Consider the following 22,819-nt stretch of genomic DNA (forward strand, 5'->3'; position numbering starts at 1 on the left):
TACTAGATATTGTTGTATACAATTAAAGCCATACCATATAATACAATACATATAAATTTAGTAAACAATTTCAATATACTTATCTAGTTTACGATAATAATAATTATGCTATAATTCATACAATATCTTATCTTTATATCTTTTGAAATAACGGAATTATATTATAGTATATACTATTTATAAATTTTAGTATTTTATTTGATATTTTGTTAAACTTGAATTTTGTCTCTAAAAATTTCTATAAATCATTATTAATTATAAATAAATATTTATAAATTTAATTTTTTTTAATGAACCTTAATATCAAAACATGTGAACAAACTTTCTTTTTATATAATTTATATCAAACAAAATAAAAATATTATTTCACAAATTTATTTATAATATACAGTATAAATATTTGATTAACTTTCAAAAAAGCAATATAAATAATTTTTATGTTTATTATAAGACATTTATATTAGATCCTTAAATATTAAATTAAATGGTTTAGAGTTGAAATTAGTTGTATTATATAAAAAAATTAGTCATTCCTTATCTGACACTCCTTAAAATATTGTTATTTAATATAAACAATACATACATGTATTAAATTATATATAATATAAATAACTTGAGTAACCAAAGGTTTATAAGTACAGTAATTTATATCAATCAAGTTATTTATGTTTTCAATAGTACAGTAGTTTATAACAAATTAACAAAATACTTGTGTTTTCATAAATTTATTTTTTCAAAATCAGCTTAATTTTAACACATTTTCTGATTTTTGATTTCTAACACCCATTAAGTGCTTAAAGACTTTTTGAATGAAAATATAAAATTTAATAAATGTATGACATTTTGTTTCAACAGTTTTTGGTTTATTGTAAGTAAAACTATGCTTTTTATTGAATAGCATAAAATATATAAATTAACGATAAAAATGAAAATAAACAGTTAATTTAACTGAATTTCCGTTTGGATATTATTAAACATAAGAAAATTTACATTAATCATAGTTTGTTACAAAAATAATTTAATCAAATACACAAAAAATTGTAATAAATGGATAACTTTACAAAGTTATTATGAAATATATATTAATGATTAAGTTTTTTGAATATTAATTACTCATAAATAGTATGTTATATTCTATAGTATAAAAGCTATACTAACTGTAAAAAGAGTTATGTTTTGCCAAATGAATTAATCATTACTTTATATGGTTTGGCATTTGATAGATAAGTTATGGGAAGATAAATCATATTTGACATCTTGGATGATGGGATCCGATACTTGTTTGACATAACCTTTTTGGTCGTAGATTTGGTTATACCTGTAATAGACAATTGTTTTCACTCTTAATTAATTATTTCTTAAATAATAAGCTTTTTATGTTATAAATGGAAATTTACATCAATTAAACATAAAATATAATTAAAGTCATTAATACTGTTAGTAAATAAATTACTATATTCTGTATAAATATATATATATATATATATATATATATATATTGTATAGTGAAATACTCTTTTGAAAACTAATTATAATATTTAAAATCTATTTATAATTAAAAATTTATATTTAAATTTAGCAAATATTAATTATATAGAATTCATATTAAATGTGAGGGCGGTTACCAATGTTTACCCGTTAAATAAAATACAGTAAAAATTTCATTAATTATTTGTTTTATAAATGATTAATTTAAATAAGTTATCAAAGAGATATAAAAATAATTAATTAAAATAGTAATTATATAGCGATGAAAAACATACCCTTAAGTACTTCAATGGGTTTTGCATTTGATTTGAAATTAATGGGAAGTTTATATAATGATGAGTAACTGTATGGTAAACTATACGAGTATTTTATAGGAGAAGCTGCTATTTGAGAGACGCCTGTTTGTGTCGACACTGTCCTCATCGGTAGTCGGAGTTGTGGCCAAAATTGTGAGGACATTATTGGCGATGATATGTAATAAATGGGGGAATTCTTTAATTTGGTTGTTCTTCGGGATGTCATATCAGTTCTCCCAATGGATATCATTAATGTCAATAACAACCATAATATCAAAAACCTATTATTTAGTGATAGCTTTTTCCTCCATAAAGTCCTATTAAATATATTTATTTTACTAAAATAGTGTTCATATTAGTAAATAATATTATTATTTATAATATGCAATATATTTCAATCAGATTTATTAATACACTAAATAATTGTTGAATGTTTTAAATTAATTATTGACTATTAAATTGATTATTATATTGATTATAGACTATTAAATTGAACAATTTTTAAAAATAAAATGCATCTTACAATTACCCACACTTTCATTGTATAAAAACATATTGAGTTAAGTAAAGAGTAAATAAAGTATGAGTTGAGGAAATTGAACATTGAATTGAAAACAACGATTAAAAACTGTGAATATTATATAAGATATGATAGATATAATCGTGACTACTATTACATTAAAGTGCATGAAATTTACAAATAATGGTTTGAATTATGATTTGAAATGTGAAAAATATTGAGTAAATTTTTATATAGATATGTATATTAGATTTAAAGCAAGTAATTGAATTGCCAGGGATTTAAAATTCACTAAATTAATGATCGATCGATCAATTTACTAATTTATTTATTTTAAAACTTATTTATCCGATAAACATTTTATTGAAAAGTTAACCAAAAATAAATTTATTATTAATTAGATCTCTCTCTCTCTCTCTCTCTCTCTCTCTCTCTCTCTCTCTCTCTCTCTCTCTCTCTCTCTCTCTCTCTCTCTTTTGACTGACCCTTCAAAAATGAAATGTATTAAAGAGTTCCTCTTTTCATATTTAATAAATGCCGCAAAACAGTTAACTCAAGGCTATAATAATTCATCGGATTTCATATGCAAACAAATTAAAAATTATAAATAACGTTATTTGACTTGAATTTGAATAAAAAAATTCATACAACGATTCATATAATGGCTATTCATTTACGGCTTATCTCATTTTCATAGCTATTATCCTATGATATCATATGGTATGTAATTTTTTTCGTTAAGTGATGCTATGATTTGCTATATTGTTATTATTGAATACATTTACTTTTAAACATTACATGTAATGTATAATAACACAAATTATATATTTTTTAAATATAAAAAAGATATATATTGTTGTAAACATTAATAGTAATTGTAAACTCTGTATAAAAAAGAAATAAAAGCAATACAAGACAAGCAAACATATCCTTAAATAATATTTCATATATAATATCAAATTGTTTTCCTTGTTTTTATATACAGTGTATACGGTATAGTATACTACACTGTTTTATTTCCTTATAAATCAATGCTATTTATGTACAAAAAACAAATGCATTCACTTATTATATAACTTCTATTTTTACAATAATTTTTTAAAACTTTTTTTATTGAAAAATGTTTTGTATATCTAAACTATTTTATAAAATAATTAAATTAAAAAATGTTTCAATGTCAATAATTTAATCTATTATATTCATCAACAAAATAAAAGTTATTACGAATAATAATAAAAGAAATTTTTTTTATTGTGTAGAAATTTGAATAAATTTTTAATTATTTAATAATGACAAATAAATTTCTATGAATCTTCAATGATTATAACTATAAATAATATTTAATTATATATTTCTTCTAAGGAATTTGATTTAAAATTAATTTAAAAAAGAAAGCCATAAATAGACAATATTATTGGCAATTAATAGTAGATTTTTTTGGTCTAATCATATTTCAAAGGCCTCAAGCATTTAAAAACAAAATTAAAGTTAAACCTCACCTAAACTACTGATTTAAAATAGTTTAATAAAAACACATATATAAAAATAAATCATTAATCAATTGCAATTTAATTAATTCAAAACGACTAAATCGGGGGTGTATTGCTAATAATTTAATATATTTTTCAATAGCAATTAGCAGGTAGTTGTAAATTATACAACTGATAATATATATACTGTACAATTTACATTATTTGTTATTATTCATAGAAATTTTAAATTTAAAAATCTGCTTTAATATTAATTAATTACAATTAAAATAGATTAAATCAAAATTTATAAATATTTATTAAGTATTTATTATAATAATTTATAACAATTTAGAAAATGAATATTTAATTAAATTAGTTTTTAAGATTTAGTTAAATTTAAAATAACGGAATATTTTTTCTTTTTATTTTTTAAAATGTGTTTTTAATATGTGAATAACTTTATTATAACTAAATTAGTTAAACTATAGTATTATATATAATAAATTATTTCTGATATTAATACACTACTAAGATTGCAACTAAACTAAATATAGTATAAACATATAACACGTCTAATTAAAAATTAATTATTTATAATAATAATAATGCAAACAATTAGACAAACCTTTTTAATGATAGTATAAAAGCCGTTAAAAATGCCATATTTGATAAAATGAAGCAATGAATTGATGTTTTATTATATTAAATCACTTAATTGACATCAATTGGTATAAATCTCTTGGAATTAGCGCTCCGTTTAGCTGTAGAAGAGAGATCTCATTGAAGAGAGATATAGAGAGAGAGCGTTACTCCAGCGTCTCATTCATCTCATTGATCAACCAGTTATACCCGTCTCAGAGCTTTATCCATAGGCGCTACCAATGGTTTCGTCCAAACAAGTGATCAAATGAGGTAAACCATTAAAAGAATATATTGATTATAAACCAAACTAACCAAACAATAATCTTATATCAATTGTTAACAAAAATAAGACCTCAAAAAAGTTTACTAAATTTGATTCAAGATTATCTGCTTTTGTCGCTATAATTAGCTCTATCTTGACATCTATACATATGTTAGCTTCTATTAGTACAGCTTATAGAGTACAGTATATGATAATACAAATCAAGTTATTGTACTAATAATAGGTTTTCTCACAATATTTTTATATTGCAATTTAACGCATAAAATTGTATTAACAAAAATACTATTATTAATTATAAATTTTTATTAATATTTATGGGATCGGGAATGTCATTCCCTAGTGATATTAGTGGAAAATTCCAAATTTTACCTGTTCCCTGTCAAGTTCCCATATACTTATTTTTTATGTTATACCAATTTTATGCCAAAATTGATAAATCTCTAATCAATTTTATCTCATTGTTTGTAAAAAAACAATATACAGTAATTAACATATATTTATAAGTTATTAACTAAATAAAAAATTATCAAATTTTTAATCCCTTTTTTAAGACAATCTTCCCCTCTGACGGCATTCAAATAAAATATTAATTTGTCGAAAATAATTATTAGTATTATATATCTGAAAGTCAATAAGATAAACACAAATGATTAAAATGATTTTTTTATTTAAAAAATTTTCATTTAAATAATAATTATATGGAAATATTTACAAAAAACTATAAAATATAATAATTTTTTTCTGTATATTTAAGGGCATTAATGATCACTCAGTTCATAAAACAATTGTAAATGAATAAAATTTTAAATTACAATACTATATATAATTTGTAAACATTTATATACTATAATTATATATTTATTATCAAGTACAATTAATACTGATTTAATTGTAAAACATGTTTCTATAAAACATTTTACATCTGATTTCAAATATTTGTATTTTATAAATATTTATAATAGTTTAATAATTTTTTATATATGCATCAAAATTCTATTAATTTAATAACAATTCTTATAAAAATTGTATATCATATTCAGTAAATCATAAATTAATTATATAAATGCTATATATTGGACCATTAATTTGTTATAAAGTTAAATAAAAAGTAAATGTTTGAAATTGACAATATTTTTACTGTTAATTCAAATTAAGTTTTCACGCGATAAAGTAAATATTTACGTTATTATAATCTATGTTAGAGTTTATAAATTGTCTCAATTATTTGTATCTTTAATAATTAACAATTTTTAAGCTATAAGATTATTTTAAAAATGCTTTAGCACTCTATTAATATTTTAATTAATTAAATTATATAACTAATATTTTGATTATAAATTAATACTCTTGAAAATGATGTAAATATTACAATTTAAATTATTAACATTAAAATTATGTTTAATTAATAATTTTATACCTTGATATCAATTTTAAATTAATCATTGGTATTATTAATATTTAAAAATTGATAAAAATAAAAACAATAAAGTGAAAATTCTATATAAAAGTGTATATATCTATAAGATAGAGACTAGTGTTTATAATTACAATTTAATGATTATTAAAAAATACTATAAAATTCTATATAAAATTTAATTTACATATAATTTATATGTTGCATATACTCCAATGTGACTACAGTACAAAAGTCATGTAAATTTCATGCGAAAAGTTTCATTGATTTTTAATATAAATTTAATATATCACTAAAGCTTTTGACTTTACATTTGGTTTTTATTTTTTCTTAGATGTTTTGATTTGTTTGTACTCAAAGTTTGAAAAACCTTTTTATTTTAAATAGCTGTCAATGTATTAGATGTAAAAACTATTTGTTGCGATGATCTGTTTCAAGCATTAAATCCAATTGATTGGACAAATTGACGAGCATTGTCTCGATATCATCTAATGGATCGTCTTTTAGTGATAATGGCATACCATTAGGTCTAATACCATTTCTATATACAAATTTGTTATGTTATTTGTTATCAAAATATGTTTCATTCATTGCTTTCATACCTCTGATTGTCAACTGATCGGAGTTTAACAGGAGATTGATTTGCAACAAAATTTTTCTGATCTAAAATAATTACAATTACTTGAGTTAATGATTTTATAATTGAAAATATAATCAAATATAATACCATTGGTAATGCTATGAGGAGATGTAGATGAGGGTGAGTTAGTTAGTGAAGGGGGCGCTGAACATGTAAATGAAGGCGAAGGCGAATGAATTTCTCTGTCTTTATTATATTCAGGATTTACACGATTTTGTTTAATTGTTCCGATGTTGTCGTTGGCGAAAGGCATCGACTCAGTTGAAGAACTACTCGATATATTACACTCTTGTCTATCATTCTTATCTTTTTTCTTTCGCTGTAATGTATTATAGTTTTGGCAATCATTGAATGATAGTGGCGATGGTGGCGGAGGAAAATCATCGGCACATCCTTTAAATGTTTTATCATCGCTTGGAGTCGTATCTTCCATGTTCTTCATTGAGAAACGAGATGTCAAGTTTTTAACACAAGAGGCAAACACCTGTTCCTGAAATTGATCGTAACCGTCATAACTTTGTCTATGATGTGAATGAAGTGGTGATAGCGGTGAAGAAAATGATGGAATAGAAGTTCCTGAATATATTGGAGAACTGGTGGTGAGTGTGTTTCGCATCGAGTTTACCCGTTTTGGTGGGGGTGGGGGTGTTTTCTTGCGTTTTATACTCGCATAGATTTGAGGATTTACGTCCTGATAGTATGAACTGGAGTTGTCATCACAGATAAAGTTATTTTTCAAGTTATTGTCCGATTGAGACATTGGTTCGTATTTCTTTTGTGTGTCATATATCTGATTAAATGTATTAACATCGGGTTGAGTCGGAGGTCGTGTTTTTGCAACAATTTTCGCCACTGGCTTAGCTTTGACCATACCTTTCGGTCTGTGCAAAGTAGCCGTGCCATCGATTTCATACATTGTTCGTCTATTATTTGCATAGTTATTAATCACTTCATTGTCTGTTTCATATCCATGAATTTGTTCCGATTCTCTTTGTTGTGTTAATTCATATGATTCAGAATAAGGCATCTGTTGTTGTTTTGGAAATCCATTCAACATATGATTTGATTGTTTTGACCAAAATAAGTGATAATTACTATCATTATAATCTAAACTCTCTAAAGATCTGCCTCGAGATGATTGAAGCATATTTTGAGTGTCATTTGATAAGAATCCAGTATATGGAACATCACTTCTTTGTCTGGAATACATGAATCGATTGATTGGCAATTGTTGGAAAGTCTTTAGCTGTGGAGCAATGGGTGGTAACTGTTCAGTTGTGGGGGAAGGCGTTGATTTGGTAGTCGGAGCAAACATTTTGATGGCAACAGTGTCTTGATATTGACTATTAAAGGACATATTGTAACCATTATTATTAGGTCGTGCCATACCATCACAAGAGGAACTGTTATTATTATATATCAATGGAAGCGATAAATTGTGAGTCGATTCAGACGTTTTACAACTATTTATATTATTATTAATATTCTTGATCTTCTTGATGGCTAACATTATCTTTTTTTGATGTCCTAAAAAATAATTTCAATTCAATTAATGATGTATTTGATGTGATATGCAATCATTTGCTAACAAATTACCTAACTTAGTGATGCCAACCTCCTCGAGGTCCTCCCAGGCCAACTCAGTGACCCTATCAATTGAGTTGTATCCCTGTTGGCATAGTATTGTGAAATACTCCTCCAAACGTAATAACTTTAACCATTCAAGCAGTGAATTCTATGATAAATCATAAAATAAATGACATCTATATTATAGACAATGTCTATCATTCAAGTATTGATTAAATGCTTACGGGTTTGAAATTAGGAATGCCGTCAGCGATCGTAAGCTTTTGAATCTCTGTTTTAAGATTTTGTCTCTTTTGTGGTTTAGTTATACCGATTGCCGTCAAATCCTTAAAACAATATATTTACAAATTAATCGACCATTTCTTAACCATTATAAATATATGTCTAGACTTTTTAGCTTAAGTTTAGTTAACCCTTTTAAAAAAGTATTAGCCTATCAATCAATATTTTATTGATTTTGTATTTAATTTAATGTTTTTATTTAGTAATTTTTCATTTCCATTTTAAGTTTAAATTAAAAAATATGTAATAATATAGTATTACTTTATACAATAGGAAATTTCATTAGTACAGTACAATCGATTATATAAAAGACTAACTCTTTAATAATAAAAACTGGATTTTTGTATATAACTTTTTATATCACATATTATTTGAGTTATATTGAAATATAATATTAACAGAAATATATAAGAGATTAGGTTCTCTAGTCTCTAATGACATGTTTAGTAGTCGTTATTATATAGTAATAAATACTGTATAATAACATGAATTCACAGTTACTAATGCATACACCCATCAAATTAGGACAGCTTTTCAATGGCTAATCATTGATCATAAAATATATGTTATACATACTTATAGTATCGGCGTATGTTTATAATACCTATAATAACATTATATATTGTTTGTATTATTATCATTATATTATATTAGACAACCGACTTTAAACATTACTAAACCATATTATAGTTATATTTATTATGTTATGGTATTGATATAAACAGTAATATGAGAAAATATATAGTTATTATGTTATTATATTATCAAATATTAGATAAACATATTACAATAACTGTTCAAACAATTAACAATTACTGAAACACTTGAATGCATTTATAAATAATTTAAGTCCAAACCTCTGGTGTCATCCGTGAAATGGTTGGCATATCATAACCGGCTTTTATAAAGTTTGAAACGTATTCTTCGTAATGGATTCGTGAGAGCCACGTGTGGATTATCTCCTCGTCCTTTAATTAATTGCAATTATATTTAATTAATTAATTTTCAATTGCTTTTAAAAATACATTTTATATTAAAACTAAATTAGTTAATTAATAATGTTATACATTACATTATATTAAATAAATTAACAAACAAACATAATAATCGATAATTTTATCCTACTAATAAATTACAAACTAATTTAATACTCAAATAGACAATAAAAAATTAGTGCGAAAAATCAACAGTGTGAAAATTAATTAATAGAAATAATAATAAAAATGCTTATCTTTCAAAAAAATCTTTAATTAGTTCACAAATGTTTTCTCTATTGCTTTCTATAGTTAAATAATCAATTGTTGTTAAACTACAAATAAATAGTTCATAAGTTTAGACATACTAAACACAAAATACAATTGTAATTATCTTATTTATTATTATTATTATTATATCTTGTATTTTAGAGCTAATTTAAGCTAATTTTAAAAATTAATATTATAGTAAAAATAGAAATCGTTTGAAAATAACGATATATATGTCTAGAGATGTGTCAAATTGCAAGTCAATGGCTGAATACTTGTGATTGAAAGCAAACATCTTTTCTATAATAATAAAAATAAAACAAATATTGACTACAAGTATAGTGTCGTCAAAACTAACGTTATTTGCAAAAATTAATGACAGCAAAGGCGCCGGACATCCGATCAAATATCTCCATAGAAACCATAAAATGATGGTCTCATCAATTGCTCACAAATGTTATCAATTAATTCATTTCTTAATTATGATTATATGCTGTTAATTATACTTTTAATATCATATAATAAAACAATAATTATATATAAATTATGTTAATATATAATAAACTTGTTTGACTCAGGAATTTTGCATTTATTTTTTTATTTATGAGATAAAAACATTTTGTATAAAAACATTTAATAGTCAAATATTTCATTAAATTCTTTAATTTAAATATATTGAAAAAATAAATTATATTTTCATACATTTTTACTAAAATATAATTCTGTATAATATTATGGCTTATATTATTGTCAACGAGTCATATAATGTTACAGTTAAATAATTTTTAAAATTAACTTTATAAATATTAGTACAAATCTAACAAATAACTCATTTTAATTGAAACAAATGAAAATGTAATCTAAAAAATAAGAAAATCATAGTAAATGATCTCAATATTCAAAAAGGCCTGCATTTTAAAACATTTTCTTAATAAATATGGTATTAAAACACCTAAACTTAAAGTATACTCGAGATATAACGTATTCAACTGTATATAAAAAGATTATTTGCAAACATAGCAATAATAAAGTATTAAATAATACTTTATAAATAACAGACTATACAGTATATTAAGCATTATATTAAATAATCAAAACAGCTTTAAATTTTAATAACATTTTCAATATTTGTTATTATTGTATAAATTTACTATTTTCAAATTTAATTAAATATAAATCTTTAAAAAAAGTGTAAAATCTTATTTAATTTAAGTTAAAAATTTTATCAGGTCAACTTATCTGATAGTTTTTTAATAATAAACAAAATATTTTATTTATAATTTTAAATTAAAAAAAATAAATAAAAAACATTTTTAATTAAAACCATAGTCTAATTGCATAAAAATATTTATTTTTAAATTGCGATAACACATTTGGATATCTATCATTTAATAAATAGTAAAAAGATAACCAATTTCATAGTGGAAATTATAAAATGCATTCAAAATTATCTTAAATTATTGTTATTAAATGGTTCATTAAATATATTAGAAATAACTATTTAAGTATTCATTTGGTATTTAGTAAGTTTCACAATATATATATATATATATTTATCTTTTAAAGAAATCAATCAAAGTTTTTCATTATATATATATAATCAATAAATAATGATAAATCATTTAAATCCTTGTCTCTCACCATTAGTATCAATATTTTAAGTATTAATAAGTTTATCCAAATATCCCCAAAAAATCAGTAATCAACACATTTGAAAGTGTCTTCAAAAATATTGTATACATTTTTCACAATCAAATTGAATACACATCATATGTTAAATAAATCATTTCTTTACACAAATATTAAATCATTCAACAACAACAACAACAAAATATACTAATATATAGTTATTATGTAGTTTTTAAAATTATTTATAAATTTTAGGGTTTAGAGAGCGATAGAGATATGTTAAGACAGTATTGATGTGTTGAGAGGTTGTTGTTAAGTGAATGTGCTTTGAGTGAGTAGTGCTGACACCAGTGCTGTCTCTATATATTGACATCACATCACATCTGCACTTATTTTACATCACTTTTTGACTAAATTTTCATTCATATTCACTAATATTATATATATTTTATACATCTCATTGAAAATAATCGTTTCAATTATTATAAATACCATTTTTTCATTTTTTTTAGCTTATTTATGAAGTATTATGATGTACAGCTTTAAATGTCAATTTCATATTATTATTATTATTATTGTAATTTTACATAATATTCAAACATTTATATATTAATTATTATTCATTTTAAATGACAAAAACAATAAAAATGATGCGCTTAATGATTATGATATTATATGACTGAAAGACTAAATATTATTTAAAGTACCATAAAATAAAATCAATGTAAACAAAAACATAGCTTATTGTAAATTTAGATTTTAAAACATTAACAAAAACTTGTTATTAAACAAGTTTTGTGTTAACGCGAGTTAATTTGATTTAAATAAAACATCTTTTAAGTCACATGTTATATAGTAAATGCCTATTAGGGGTTTGACATGATTTCCACTATTAATCTAACACACAATATATTGCATCAAAAACTATATTCAAATGGTATTTAGTACTTAAATATTAAAAAAATGTATTAATAGATTTTTTTCTTCACTAAAATTATTAAACATATACTCAATTAACGCTACAGTTTCTATAAATGTATTATTTATTAAAAAGTTATTTATTTTTAAATGCAATTTGTGATTATAGTACTGTAATTTAAGATTCATAATAATAAGAAAAAACGCAATTTTATTATAAATAATTTTACTTTTAGATATAATGAAAATTTAAGTTGAATGACTTTTTTTAGTAAAGATAATTGAAATATAAATTATAAAATATCGCTTAATTGGATATATATTTACAACTTGTGTGTTATATAAAAGCTTTTGTCAATTTTGTAAATCTAACAAAAATATTAAATTTCTGATGAATTCAATTATAATAATGAAATTGAATTGTCGGTACTTTATTTGATAGCTCATGACTGATGCCTTTACAAACATTATAAGTCAATATTTATAATATTAATATTTTTGCATTTTTATTTCTATTCAAAAATGTTTACTATTAACTCAATTAGTAAATTACTTCGGATACTTATTTTCTATATAATGTAATAAACATATTTCAAAATTAAAAATATTAATACCGGTAATTTGAATTTTAATATAAGTCACATAAATGTTATAAAAATTTTTAGCCAAAACTTAATGTCAATAAATAAGTCATAGAATCTACATATACCTCAACTTTTAAAGTTATATTTAATATTATATTAAAATTTAAATATTTTGAATGCAAGTCTTTAAATATTAAAATCAAGTGAATCGCAACTAAACTTATATTGAGTTCAAGTGTTTATATTTCAAGTGATAATATATGATCTGAATTTATGATTTGTTGAATTAAGTCATAAAAATATATTTTATGTGCAATTATATGATATAAAATTGTTATAATAAAACAAATATTGGAGTAAATTATATAAACAAACATAAATATATATACTACAAAATATATCAACTAAAAACAGTTTATCTTACGGGTATTCCATGCAAAACCATTTCGGGTATACTCAGGGGTCCAGTAATGGAAGTGCTGGCACTTACAGGAGTCCAATTAGGATCGGCAACAGTCGACACATTATTTGTTGTGTTTATATCGACGTCAACCGTAACACTGTTTCCACTGCCGATACTCGAAGAAGAGGCAGAATTGTGGTTATAGTTGTCTTTAGTACTTAATTGAGAACCTAATGATTCACAACTATGAACTGACACCCGATGCGATTGAGCCGAAGTCTATACAAATTATTATTAATAGTCAATATATATATATATATATATACCAGTAAGCAATTATTAAGACATACCTTAGTGTCACTTCCGCGTCCACTATCCAAACTCGCCGAACTATATCGTGATTTTCTACTATCATTACTACTAGTGCTGGGACTAACACGTCCCACATCTACTCCATGGTCCTCAAGTGAGGCTCTAGAGTTGTTCATTGAATTTGGGTTTAAGTTTACAGATGTCATACCATTCACAATAGCTGTTATTGGGGTAGTGATGGACTGACCGCTCACTCCCACACTTAATGTACACATATTGGAGGCACTGATAGCTGATTGGTTGACATTTGCCGCATATTTATTGAGTTTCATATGAGACAAATAGTTCTGGATTTCAATCATACAAATAATTATATATTAATAATATAATTAAGTATTAATAGTATATAACATTAATTAATAATTATTTACATTTGAATCATAGTATTGATGGGAATACATGTTTCCGTAATCATCATTTGTTTGTGACATTAAGTCTGCAAATAATTAATTATTAAACATTTAATTTGATTACAAACATCAATAAGGATTAAGACTAACTATTTGTTGGAGATGTCAGTTGTGGTTCGGGATCACCGTTTCCAGTGATTCTCGGGTTGCCTTTGTTTTGGTCACTATTGGCATTGTTTGGTGCGATTGGAGGCGATATCCGTATACTTGTGCGCGAAGGGCTTTGACGGACTATACCACCGTTGCCTACATATTATCATATCATTAGTAATCAAATATTTATTTACTAAACAAACTATATATCATATCAAATATCTTAAACATTGACCAATATATTGCAAAACAATATATTATAATCAATCAAATATTAAACAGTTAGCAAAACTATATCATAAGCAAACATGAGATTCATTACAATTAGTCAATGGCTTCAAAAAGGGCTTCATATCAGATGTCTATTGCAATCAAAGTTTAGTCAAATAATTATTAAATTATATTACTGTATGTAATAAACACTTTAACTCATAAATATATATGATATGTCATGTATTAAACTTGTTATTTAATTCAATATACAATCAAAATTCAAATTAAAGCAAATATAGTGAATAAAACATTAAATCAATGAATAAAATTAACTCAAAATTGTATGCATTTTTAAAAGTCATTATGTATTGGCATAGCTTAGCATTCATTAAGCAATTATAAAGTGTAATAAATAATATTAAAAAATAATAATAAAAATACTAAATATTTAATAATAAGTTGACATTCATTTTAAAATTAATTCATTAATACAATTGATGTGTGTTTGAGAGCACGTAATGAAAACTAATTGCTTTTAATAATAAAGTGTTATAAATGTTATCAACTATTATATGATTAGATGATAACAAACATATGTATGGAAACACTACACATGTATTGAATTATTTTGTTGATTATCATTAAAATTGTTACAATCGTTATAATAATAATAATAATGTTATAGTTATAGAGTATATAATATACAGTAAACTATATTATCATATAATGCATACCATTGTTGGTGTGATCTGTCATTTGAATCGACAGATTCCTCATTGTTTTGTCACACAATCAGACACTAACATCACCACAACTGGCCATCGATGACATGATAATTAAGTAGTAAATCAATATTAAATCAATGGTCGTAACAGTCTTTTCAAATCAAATGATATCTGTATTTGTTGTGGTATTTTAATCCGCCATTTGCTTAACCATTACATTACACATATAGACAGTACTGACTGTAACTTATAGTACAATAAACACGTATGCATTGAATACAGTAAACCCAAACATAACAGTCAATAGGCGTGAGTCTCATAGTTATAGCAAACAAAACAACACAAATGTTGTGACGTTTGCTATGCATTAGCTCTCCATTGGCTTCACTACAGTACGAGTCCATTGAGTTGTTTAACATTGACTCCATTGAGAGTCCATTCACTCGATTGGTAACTGTTTTAGCGCTAAACTGTCCAACACTTGAGTTATACTAAACTAAACACTCATTACAAACATTTAAGTCTCAATTTCTGGTCATTACATGTACTCTACTATTGCTGTCAATTCATAGACATATCATATGTTATGTTATACAGTATTATACATATGTATACATATTGTGCACATTGTATAGTATGAACATAAAGCACTTAATGAACATAAGTTTGCATAAAGTTTGCATCTTTTATATTGTTTGATTTGATTTGATTTACAATACATTACAATGTACTGTATATTAACTTATATACACTACTGTATAATACAAGTTAATAATTATTAAATAATTGACTAACGAGTAAATAAATTACTTAAACATTTATTTTATCAAATATTTTCCTCATTTGATTTTATTTAACAGTAGTTTTTGAACAATAATGTAATAATTGTTGTAAAATAGTTTTAAATTAAATACAATTATTATTATTAAATTTATTAACATGTATTAAAAGTATATTATAGTATTAATTAGCTATATTTAGATATTGAAATAATTGAATCTAGGTTTAATTTATAATTAACAAATCTACCATGACACTTTATATATAAACATTTCTAAAATACTTCACAGTCTATAGGACACAAACATATCAAATAACTTGTAAACCAAGAAAATATAAATAAGTTTTCATTTAATTTTGATAAAAATATATTAGACATGAATTTTGTGCCAAATTTTTAGATATAAAAACATTTTTTTTATTTCAAAAAAAAAAAGAAAAGAAATTATTATATTTTTCGTTTGTATTAAAAAGCAAAAGAAAGAAATAAACAAATAATAATAATAATAATAATTTATATAATATGACCCATATTTCTAATAAAATTGGTTCAAATTATTTGAATACAAGTTGTTTTTATAAAAAAAACGGATTCACTTCTTTATTAGGCAATGAAAATCAAATATATATTTATTTATTTACATTTCTTAGATATATCAACACTGTTTGTGTAAATTCATAAAAACATTTAATTTATAATAAACAATAAAAAAAAGTTGATATAAACCAATCGCTTTAATTATATTTTACCCCAAATGATATGAATACTGTATAATGTTTGTTAAAAATATATAAATATAAATAATAATATTTATTTAAATTATAGATAAGAAATAAATAATATATTGAATTATGAATGAATGAAACGATTTTGTTTTTAATTAAATAGTAAATACATAATTAATATTATATATAAAGTAATAAAAATTTTATTGCACTTAAATATAGGTTTCCTATGATTTATATGAGTATTTATATACTGTACTACTGTATAGTATTAATAATTAACAGTAAAAAAAGTTATCAAATAAGTTATATATTAACACCACATGTATCTGATTGAGCAACCGATCCCTTTAGTTTACGATTAGTGGTTGGGATCAACACGAGGAACTGATAGGGAACTGTTAAAGTGATGCCACTGTTATCAACCAATAGGTGTCCCCGTTTTGTTGAGGCGCCCACTACTGTCACTCTCTGGCCTTTTTCTAATTGCATTTTAGGACCAGACTCTGCAATTTCATCAGTGATCAACAAATTATTATAAATGGATATTTATTTGAATAATTAAATAATACCCGGATAGTCCATTTTCATGACTCTAGTTTGTGGATATCCTAATTTTGCATTTCCAGTTATGGTATAGGAACGACTTGGAGGAACAGGAGGTGGTATATTCTGCAAATTATATATCAACAATAGTTTCATCAATTACAATAAATACTACTAACAAATAAATATAGTATCAATAAAAATATATAAAACATACCAAATCAATACCAAATAGAGTACACGTTTCTTGTATGACATTTTGATCGCAAATTTCAATGGATTTCAACTTATTTTGTTGCGGACACGTCCCGAATGGCGGCGGAGTTCCGGTGATAGGAAGTGGTCGAGGTTTCGATGACATAGTATTTACAGTAGTATTGGCGGTAACTTTTGATGAAACATTTTGCATTAAAAGACTTTGTCTTATGAGAGGCCACCGGCGCCTGAAGTTCCAGCCTTTCCAAGTGGACTGAATTAGGACAGCAGACATCATTCGGCGCTCATTTCGCAACATTTCCAACTGCTGTCGGGCGCCTTCACTCAGAAATATATGTCTTTTTCCGAGAGCCCAAGTGGTGGAGGCGCCCGATACCGGATCAATTGTTTTTTGGTTTTTAATAAAACAATCCAATATTAACTATAATAAAATTATATTAACAACATGTTAAACATGTTAGTCATAATAAAACTAATAATAATATAATTATTTAATTAATTTGTATATACTTTGCAATCTTCAATAGCTTTGTCTTCGACTCTCTTAAGCAACTTGAATGGCGCCAAAAGTCTGTATCTTGAATTGAAAGCTTTGAATCTCATGCGATGTGGTAGACCACCGGCCATCAAGTTAACCGTTTCCAACACTTGAAGGGCCCGTATTTGTCTGACCACAGCTCCTCTATCAAAATAGTTTGGTTGCTCCGTGTCATTGGCCTAGTATTGCACAAAAAAATTTTATTTAATTAATCAAATGTTTATCAAATTGAATTTATTAAATTAATTATTATTAAATATGATTATTATTATATGATATAATTAATTAATTAATTAAATTAAATTAAATATATTAAAAATACTTACTTTAATACATCTAATAAAATGAGGTCTCGCGTGTACTAAAGTTCTTAACAAATTGTCAAGTCTTGTGTGAAAATCTTGTGTCAAAGTAGTCACCGGATTGAATCCATTCTGTATGTCCACGTGTGCCGTCGGCGCTATCCTAAAGTTTAGACCTCTGGGAACTGTTTCCTTATTATAAAGTAGTTTCAGCTCAACTCCAAACAAATGACTGACAAAACCAAAGGTACACAAAGACTTGTGAAATATAGAGATGACATCATCGCTGAGTCGATCGGAATTGGACTCCAAAAAGTTGATTGTATTATAAGTCACATTTCCGGCATAATGTCTTATACCGAACTGTCGAGACATTTGTTGTAATTGATCTGCTGTTGACTTATCCCTATTTATCGGAACTTCAAAGTATCGACTGTTTGACAAATGCTGTGCTTTGATCTTCTGAACGTATGCTACAGGTGTTCCCTTCAATGAGCACTCGGCGTCTAATAGACTGAATAAACCAGTTCTCTGTGATTGAGAAATATAATGAACATATCATTAGAAATCATTAAAAACAAATACAATGTCTTTAATACCAAAGATGATATAAAGTCAATGCAGGGAACGTTATCCACGTAATCGATCTCAATATCAGATTTGACTCCTTCCTCACGACACGACTCGATACTTGATTTAAATATATGTGTGTTATAGAAGTGTTGCATTGTTTCAGAGCATAGATTGATACACAACTGTTCCAAATGGCTGGGCTGTAGACAAACCAATTAAAATATTAGTATATTTAAACAATAAGACAAATAGGTATTACTTTTGCGTCTTCGAAGCCAAACATATCTAAGATACCAATGAAGCCATCGGTTGCATGTCTTACAGCAGAATTGAGTACATTCATTGATTTATGTGATTTGGCACCATTTGATCCTAACATTACATATTAATTAATACAAAGTTTAAGTCAAACAATATTATGATAAATATAAAGTTAATTATATATTAATACCAATACTGGATGTGTGATGACTTCCTGTCTCAGTGTGATTATGAATAGATTCGTTGCTATCAGAACTGATTGTACCACAAGAAGAACCAATTCGTTTGGAACTATTGGCTCTTCTTATAATTGTAGCCACAGTTCGACAGTACAGTGCTTTGGCAAATGCGTCTCTTGTGGCCGATGCCTATGATTACATCAATTTTAAACATTCATTTATAATATAATTTGCAAACAAATTAACCAAAAAACGACATACACTTTGAGAGTCGCGATGAGACTTCAGTAATTGTCCTCTATTTTGTTGAGTTCTTGTGGTGAATCCTCTATAAAGAGAAACACTGGAAACTCCTAGAAGTGATGCCACAGCTTTCACTTCATTACTAAAACTATGTTTACAATCATTGTTTGAATCGATTGGGTTTTGATTTTCATTAAATGTTATATTTCCTAACAATAGGACGGCAGCCAAAACACGGACCACATCCAAGAATGGTATGCCCAACACTGACAAACATGACTAACAAATGGTTTATATTGTAAATCAATTAACATTAACAATGATATGATAACATTAATTGATATTAAAATAATTTAATATAAATAATAGCATACTTTCCAGGCCTCAAATCTGATGGCATCCTCTTCATCATTACAGTCAATATTTCCTTTATTTAAATACTGAAGCGATTCAACTGTCATTCCGTCTAAATTGAGTTTTGCTATCAAATTGAATATATAAAATAAATTTTATATATTTTGTTAATTTTAATATACAATTCTGTTATTAATAAGTCTATACTTCTCTCATCTGGTGTCAAACCGGCCAACATTTGATAAAAGATATGATAATTTTTTTCATTTGGCAATGTTTTAACAACTCTTGACTATCATTTGAAATTCATAGATAAACATTTAAAACAATTAATAAAATAAATAGTTTTAAAAATTAATATAAAAAAACCTGATCGAGAAAATAGCAATGAATTTTTGTCCGATAAAGAGCCCCATCAGTCACTTGAACTTCAATAAAATGTCCCTAATTTGATAAATGAGTTTCATTTAATAAATTAGAGATAAATTATCAGAGATTGTTTGATAAGCAAACTGATCCCAACTCACCAAACGACTAGATTCAGAATTAAGTTGAGTTTTAGCACTTTCTAGACTTCTTAATACTGTGAAAGTGGCGGTCAAGTGCTTAAATGTGTCCGTTTCGGGTCCACCGCCCGCAACATTAAATAGTTGTCTCAATATAATCATTGATGAGTATGTCTTTCCACTGCCACTCACTCCACTGAAAGTTATGATAAAATCAATTCTAGTTTAATAAAAAAAATCAATACAAGTGACAGATGTGTTGATACCTTAAGATGATAGCCTGTGGATAACCGGTCTCATTGTGCTGACGGACCGCTTCGTGAACTATTCGTAATAATTGTGTGCATTCAAGAGCCTCCATATGAGTGCTGTTTAATGTCAAAGCGGATCTCCTGTCCTTTAAGTGATTTATTGACAACAAAACAGGTCCAACATTTGTCTATAAATGCAAAATAATATTTTTTATTGTCTTTACAATTATAAGAAATGACAATCTATCAAAAGACAAGTATTATATTTTTGTTTTGTTTAGATATTTAAAAATGATTTAAATCATGAAAAAATAATAATAATTTTATTTCTATATTTAAATAAATGCGAAAATAAACAAAAATTTAGTGATACTAAAAAATTTAATTACTTATACAATTTATATTTTGTATGCAAACAGTATAATGCATTAAATAGAGTATTCGGGTAACATTTAAAATTATATTTTTTACCGGTAATAAAATTTAAAGTTGCCAATAAAATTGATGAGTTATTCTCAAATATTGTAAATAAGATTTATAAATTTTAAACATAATAAAGAGTATAATCAATATTTTTAATTAAATAATAAGATTTTATGTTATTAATCATATTAGGCTAAGCAAGCAAATATTTAATCACAAGCAAAATTTTTCTAAAATTGTTAATTAACAAAAATATAATGAGTCAACAAATATGATATTAAAAATATATATAATAAATAATATAAACTCACATAATATTGATTGGCCATAAACCTGGAGTGAAGTGCCCGAAGCAGTGAATCTTCAGTCAGCGGACCCAATAAGTGTATCAAATCATTGACTTCATTATAAGTGTATTCCTGTTTCCGAGTTTTACTGCCCATTGATGGCGAACAGGGCTTTAATGCCTCTATTAATGAATTTTCAATGAATTTTTATTTATAAATTATAAATAATTTATATATTTATTATGTCATATTTGAAGTATAATATTTGGTAAAATCTAGTTTTTGCAGTCTTTCCTTTATTCATATAACTATGTATTGTATAAACACTATTAGAGAGTAAATTATTAAATCTTATACCTATAAAATTTTATACTGTAATTCTACTTTGTTTATACTGTATTACTTTTAACAATAAAAAAATTAAAGTTAGCTTATTTTTTAATTAATTTTTTAAATAACTAAAATTATTATAAATTAAAATGTTATATAATATTAATATTAATACAATAATTTACCCATATTTATTATAATATTAATAGTTAAGATAAACATTTACAATACATACGCTCATTAGGATTGCCATTTGGTTCAACCGGTGATATCCTTAATCTGGTCCGTAGTGTAACCAACTCTGAACTTAAGTTTTTAAGTTGTTGCTGAAGATGAACGGCTTCATTGGATGTGGCATCTGATCAATAAATATATATTTTTAAATTTATTTATTTTATACTTTATTATCAGCTAATGATATAAAATTAAATTATCACATCTTTAAACACTAATATTATATATATTCAATAGATTATATGATATAAAAAATAAATCGTGAGCTTATTTATATAAATTTATTATAGAAACTTTGAATATTAATTTGAGTTTAAATAATAGAAAATAAATTATTAACTTAACAATATAAAAATAAAACTTAAATATTAATATTTATATAAATTTATATATAGTATCAATATATTACTAGTGTAGCTATATTTGAATATCTACTGTATAATTAAGTAATAAGTTTTGATAAGTTTTGATAAGTTTTTTAAATATAAATTACTTAATAGTAATAATTTTCATACCTTGAAGTTGTCGTTCAGTTTGCCAATACTTTGTTAACTAATTATTAGTAAAAGACAAGTAAGTATTTACAAAATAATACAATTATTGTTGAGAAAATAAAATATTGTTTTAAGACAAACCTCAGTAAAATATTTGTCTAAAATAAATACTTTTGAAAGTCCGACAGCAGTTGCCATCACTATAATCACACAATAGTTTCACTTGTATTACTATTCACTAAAGTTATTGTAACACAAATCAGGTGTTAAACAAATGAGACACTTAATTGTCAAAACAAAACATTGATACTAAATGTTTATATAGTTTGTTATATTAGGAAATAATTAATAGTATAAAATC

General features: G+C 24.6%; 3 protein-coding genes across 3 annotated transcripts; all 3 read right to left on the bottom strand.

The window, feature by feature from the left end:
* Positions 1 to 1,169: 1,169 nt before the first annotated feature.
* LOC128957867 (uncharacterized) lies at positions 1,170 to 4,445 on the bottom strand. Its single transcript, XM_054303683.1, has 3 exons — positions 4,402 to 4,445; positions 1,764 to 2,101; positions 1,170 to 1,318 (listed from the first exon to the last, which is right to left on the bottom strand). Exons 1-3 carry the CDS (start codon positions 4,437 to 4,439, stop codon positions 1,170 to 1,172), a joined length of 525 nt encoding a protein of 174 aa, XP_054159658.1. The 5' UTR covers positions 4,440 to 4,445.
* Positions 4,446 to 6,230: 1,785 nt separating this feature from the next.
* LOC128958494 (caskin-2-like) lies at positions 6,231 to 15,679 on the bottom strand. The gene is made up of 11 exons (XM_054304357.1): positions 15,225 to 15,679; positions 14,275 to 14,430; positions 14,146 to 14,210; positions 13,753 to 14,061; positions 13,424 to 13,681; positions 9,482 to 9,592; positions 8,567 to 8,668; positions 8,352 to 8,490; positions 6,843 to 8,282; positions 6,718 to 6,778; positions 6,231 to 6,656 (listed from the first exon to the last, which is right to left on the bottom strand). The coding sequence occupies exons 1-11, from the start codon at positions 15,265 to 15,267 to the stop codon at positions 6,527 to 6,529; spliced, it is 2,814 nt and encodes a 937-aa protein (XP_054160332.1). The 5' UTR covers positions 15,268 to 15,679; the 3' UTR covers positions 6,231 to 6,526.
* Positions 15,680 to 17,027: 1,348 nt separating this feature from the next.
* On the bottom strand, positions 17,028 to 22,656 carry LOC128957868 (uncharacterized). Its single transcript, XM_054303684.1, has 18 exons — positions 22,600 to 22,656; positions 22,480 to 22,516; positions 21,966 to 22,088; positions 21,425 to 21,582; positions 20,706 to 20,878; positions 20,461 to 20,635; positions 20,303 to 20,377; positions 20,141 to 20,225; positions 19,954 to 20,060; positions 19,598 to 19,858; positions 19,348 to 19,525; positions 19,156 to 19,268; positions 18,923 to 19,096; positions 18,348 to 18,854; positions 17,994 to 18,200; positions 17,485 to 17,904; positions 17,294 to 17,393; positions 17,028 to 17,227 (listed from the first exon to the last, which is right to left on the bottom strand). The coding sequence occupies exons 1-18, from the start codon at positions 22,654 to 22,656 to the stop codon at positions 17,028 to 17,030; spliced, it is 3,150 nt and encodes a 1,049-aa protein (XP_054159659.1).
* Positions 22,657 to 22,819: the final 163 nt, after the last annotated feature.

The sequence above is a fragment of the Oppia nitens genome, unplaced genomic scaffold, assembly GCF_028296485.1.
Source record: "Oppia nitens isolate AA-2021 unplaced genomic scaffold, nextdenovo-longstitch-racon4-pilon3 scaffold3_pilon_pilon_pilon, whole genome shotgun sequence".
NCBI classification, from domain to species: domain Eukaryota; kingdom Metazoa; phylum Arthropoda; class Arachnida; order Sarcoptiformes; family Oppiidae; genus Oppia; species Oppia nitens.

Bases quoted from the DNA above. Each gene is read 5' to 3' on its own strand.
- LOC128957867 (XM_054303683.1), bottom strand. From the start codon at position 4,439: ATGGCATTTTTAACGGCTTTTATACTATCATTAAAAAG. The intron at 2,102-4,401 runs GTTTGTCTAATT...TATATTTAATAG, and splicing joins TTTATACTATCATTAAAAAG to GACTTTATGGAGGAAAAAGC. The intron at 1,319-1,763 runs GTATGTTTTTCA...TGTCTATTACAG, and splicing joins ACCCATTGAAGTACTTAAGG to GTATAACCAAATCTACGACC.
- LOC128958494 (XM_054304357.1), bottom strand. From the start codon at position 15,267: ATGAGGAATCTGTCGATTCAAATGACAGATCACACCAACAATG. The intron at 14,062-14,145 runs GTAAATAATTAT...ATTGAAATCCAG, and splicing joins ATCAATACTATGATTCAAAT to AACTATTTGTCTCATATGAA. The intron at 9,593-13,423 runs GTAAGATAAACT...AATTAATTAAAG, and splicing joins TGGTTTTGCATGGAATACCC to GACGAGGAGATAATCCACAC.
- LOC128957868 (XM_054303684.1), bottom strand. From the start codon at position 22,656: ATGGCAACTGCTGTCGGACTTTCAAAAGTATTTATTTTAGACAAATAT. The intron at 22,517-22,599 runs GTTTGTCTTAAA...ACTAATAATTAG, and splicing joins TAGACAAATATTTTACTGAG to TTAACAAAGTATTGGCAAAC. The intron at 21,583-21,965 runs GTATGTATTGTA...ATTCATTAATAG, and splicing joins AAATGGCAATCCTAATGAGC to AGGCATTAAAGCCCTGTTCG.